The 4,145-nt window shown below is 43.6% G+C and overlaps 1 protein-coding gene across 1 annotated transcript; it reads right to left on the bottom strand.

Annotated features, from left to right (window-relative positions):
• Window positions 1–484: 484 nt before the first annotated feature.
• scrt1b (scratch family zinc finger 1b) lies at window positions 485–3,926 on the bottom strand. The gene is made up of 2 exons (XM_053494966.1): window positions 3,413–3,926; window positions 485–2,575 (listed from the first exon to the last, which is right to left on the bottom strand). Exons 1-2 carry the CDS (start codon window positions 3,525–3,527, stop codon window positions 1,878–1,880), a joined length of 813 nt encoding a protein of 270 aa, XP_053350941.1. The 5' UTR covers window positions 3,528–3,926; the 3' UTR covers window positions 485–1,877.
• Between the last annotated feature and the right edge of the window lie 219 nt (window positions 3,927–4,145).

Below are 4,145 nucleotides of genomic sequence, written 5' to 3'. Positions count from 1 at the left end.
TACAATTATTTTACAATTCATTATAACAGTAATCTAATAAAGTAAGTAGTTTTGGTATTTTAAAGCAATTTCCTTTTACAATCTAAGCTCTTAAGTGAATCTTTAAAAATCCGTTTTGACTTAAATGAAGACATGCTATGGACTTCATACACATACTGTACACAACTTTTAGGATTCAAAATGTTTCATTATTTAATGTACTATGCCACTATATATGCGTAAAGCAGATAAATAATAGCTTTTTGGTGTAAAAGTGAAAGTATCTACGGTACCATCTGTTGCCAAATTGGAAAACTACAGTTTTAGACTGTTGTTTCTGCTCATTATTTTACCATTTGCTTTATCAGCATGTGTGCACCAAATCACATTCATCAAGATTAATTGGCCTATTTAATAGATTAATTTCATAGCAATGTCAATAATCATGAAGAAACAAGGAACAGACTAGGACTGTTTACTTTATCTTTATTATGAAGTGCCACAAAATTCCTGGTGCCTTGTGCTTTTACATCAGTTGAAGACTGGCTCCAAAATCGCAGTACATGTTAGATCTATTTCATTCAGAGTTCCCCTGATCAGGAGTCATCAGATTAATCAGTTGTAAAAAGTTTTTTTTTTTTTCTTCAAATAAGTTTTTACACATAGGCTACATCACCTCTTAAACTGAGCATCTCAGATATTCTTCATTTATGATACAAAAACGAAGGTCAAACTAGTATAGTAATTTCTACCTGAATCTAGGGTTTTGTGCTACTTTTAAGAATAGGAAGTGCTTTTAGCAGAAATCTGAGGGACACCTAGACTGGAGAAATGCAGGAATCTTAAAGCAATTAAAGTCTGAACTGCAGTAGAAGTGGATTACAGACCAGCTGTGCAAAAGGTTCATCTTCCCTGCTCCTGGCAATCTTCTTCATTCTTTTGAGCTAACTGTGGAAGCTCCATTCTGTCCCTCCCCTACGCCACCCCCAAACTAGGTGTTCCAGAGATTTGAAGAATGATACTGAACTGCTTAGAGCAGAGTTACAGCACTTCAAGCCTACATCCTAAAACTACGTTTAAATTAGAGGCAGGCAGTGCATAACAGCAGAGCAAAGGAAATTTATACTTTTGTTTTTAAGTCTTGACGACTCTCTAACACTACACTGGCATTTTCCCTGATGTTGTATTTTTTTCTGTTTATTAGGAGATCAAAACATACCTGATTTTTTTCATTTTTTTTTTTTTAGAAAAGCTGCTATAGGCAACAGTTCAAAAATACCATGCATTACATGATTATTGCTGTATATATCCTTATGAGAATCCCCAAAATATTGCCCATTGATACTACCTAGGTTTTGGCAAAATGATAAGCCTAAGTGTTATGACATTGGCATAGATTCTTTTTCTTTTTGCATGCATTACATAGGCATATGAAATCAAAGAATTAGAATTTTCTAAAAATCAAATTGTGACTGAATTTGAATGCTTTGGCATGTTAATAAAACTGGCAAATAAGTAAATGAAAGTGCAAAACATGATGAGAAGTAAACACTTTGCCCTTCATCGGAAGAAAAGAAGAATCGAGTCTAAGAATAATATACAAATAAGTAAATAAATAAATAAATAGATAGATAAATAAATAAATAAATAAATAAATAAATAAAAATTAAATCCATCCATCGCGGGGTCACTTGCAGCAGTATAATAATATCAAGTGATGTGAAAAAAAGTTATTGAACAGCATTTTGTCACTCAAACCTTCAGTGTGCAGTAACTCTTCCTCGCTGCTCTCTCTCTCTCTCTCTCTCTCAGCACTGTACTCTGAACAGCACACCAAGCCTCAGTATTCCCTTAGGGTCAAAAGCGTCTAGAAGAGCCAAGGCTTTGCTCCGCCGAAGTCACGCCTGGAGCGGCGAAAGTGCGCCCTTGAAGCACGCCGACTCGTAGTGTTTGTTCAGGTACGACTTGAGCGCGAACGTCTTGCTGCAGCGCGCGCACTTGAAGTGTTTGAAGGCCGAGTGCGTCTGCATGTGCGCGCGCAGGTTGGAGCGATCGGCGAACGCCTTCCCGCAGTGCGCGCAGCCGAAAGGCTTCTCCCCCGTGTGAGAGCGCATGTGGCCCTGCAGCAGCCAGGGACGGCTGAACGCTTTGCCGCAAACATCGCACTTGTGCCGTAGGTCGTGCGTGAGGACGTGCATGGCCATGGCCGGCATGGACACGTACACCTTGCCGCAGGTCGGGCACTTCTTTGCCATCTTGCTGTCTAGGCTGCGGTGCGTCTGCTTGTGGCGGCTCAGGTTCGACGACGTGGCGTACGACTTGCCGCACTCGGTGCACGTGTGGCGAGGCGGACTGCGCGCTCCTCCGGACGCTCTGCGCCGTGAGCGGCCGTCTGTAATGAAGAAGGCGTGCGCCGTGTAGCCGCCACTCACTGCTGCGTCGCCGTTGATCGAGCCGCCCGTGGTGTCCGAGCGCGGACTGTCCGCCTGGTAATCACTGTGAGCGCCATCATACAGGGGTTCCGGAGAGGGAACCTTAACGGCGCCATCAGTCTCTGCATCATACACCGCTGGGGTAATGTAGTCCCTAATGTAACCTAGCAGGAAAAGAACGAGCACTTTCATTCACTTATTCACAGTCCAATAAAAGCGAGAGAAGTGAACTTTTATATCCTCCCCTATCTGGTCCCAATATAGAGTTTTACGCATAATGTGTAGTAACTAACTGAAACTATCTTTAATTACATCATATGGCTAATAAAGGATGGCACTGGGATAGTTTATGCTTTTTTTTATTATTGTCTCAATTTTGTTGTTGCTACATTTTGTTGTTAGTAAGTGACCCAGTTTTTTAACATCCGATTTTATTTGGTATCCAGTCTGAAAAGCAACTTTCTCCGTCGAAGACACCAGACAACCATATAACGCGTGGTTGCCTGTTGGAGCATGCACACTGCAGTATCAGGAGCACTGACCGTCTATTTGACCGACACTACATTATGGACGCGAGTTACTCCAATAAAAAGCAATGAACCTGTGAACGCCCTAAAGCAGGCTGTGAGCAAGCAGCGCGCAACTAGGTTACCTCCAAACCCACATGTCAAAAAGTGTGTCAAAACAGTACACCACCACATGGATTAAATATGACAAAATATGCGCTTTAAAAGACAAGCTGTTGAAATACAATTATGTCGTAGCCTGAGCATGCAACCTTGTCACCATGTGATGCATTTGTGACTGATAAAAAAAGTTAAACAGGGTTGAAATAGGTTTACTTAAAATCCATGTCATCACTTGTGATTCGATAACTTCAGGCTTAAGGATTAAAATAGCTGGTTCTGTCTATCCCCGATTTGCACTCAGTGCCACAGAAGAGTGCTGAGTTGACAGAAACGCACGGCAGGAGAAAGGTGTGAGAAGAGATCTGAACTGACCTTTGTCGTGGATCCGCAGGTTCAGGTCAGATCTTGACCTGCCATAGGCACTCTCCAGCTCTGCGCATGAGAAATCATCAAGCTTCACCTTCTTTACCAGGAAAGACCTTGGCATGTTTAGAGCGCGCGGCACACACACGCACACACACACACACACACCCTTCCACTACGCTGTCGCTTCTCTCAGTTTATCCAGAACAGAAGAGGAAACGGGGGCACTTGAAAAATCCTGTACCCAAACCGGACAGTCAGAAAGGAACAAGAGGAAGACGCGTCCTCGGTTGAAGTCTCTCTCTTTCTTTCTGTGTGTGTGTGTGTGTGTGTGTGTGTGCGCGCGCGTCCGCCGGGGCCGCTGGTGTTTTACCGCTCGAGCGAAATGCGACTCCTCCTAAACAACACACACAGTCGGTTTTACAAAATCGAAGTGCAAAAGTGAAGCGATTCCCGGGTCTTGCTGAAGGGAGGGTATAAATCTGTAGTGTCCGTTACCTCCTTCCTTCCTTCCTCCCTTCCTTCTTTCCTCCCTCCTCTTCCTCCTCTTCCTCCGCGCGGTGTGGATGTGCGCGCGCTTGATCAGCACTGAGCGCTTTATACGCGCGCGCCGATCAGGTGGCGCGCTGTGAGGGGAAGCGCCTAATGTAATCCACCCGAAACCTCCCGGGAACGGCGCTGCACGCGCGACAAATGATTTATTGATGCTCCCATTTATCTCCCCCTCTAATTTTGGAAATAA

This window comes from Clarias gariepinus, chromosome 4, assembly GCF_024256425.1.
Source record: "Clarias gariepinus isolate MV-2021 ecotype Netherlands chromosome 4, CGAR_prim_01v2, whole genome shotgun sequence".
In the NCBI taxonomy this organism is placed as follows: Eukaryota; Metazoa; Chordata; class Actinopteri; order Siluriformes; family Clariidae; genus Clarias; species Clarias gariepinus.
Note: the sequence above shows the minus strand (reverse complement) of the source record. Positions and strands in the feature narration are given on the sequence as shown.

What these genes read in the sequence shown, in the direction of transcription:
- scrt1b (XM_053494966.1), bottom strand. Translation starts at nt 3,527, where the DNA reads ATGCCAAGGTCTTTCCTGGTAAAGAAGGTGAAGCTTGATGATTTCTCA. An exon ending in CCTGCGGATCCACGACAAAG is followed by an intron (nt 2,576 to 3,412) that starts GTCAGTTCAGAT and finishes TTTTCCTGCTAG; the next exon opens with GTTACATTAGGGACTACATT.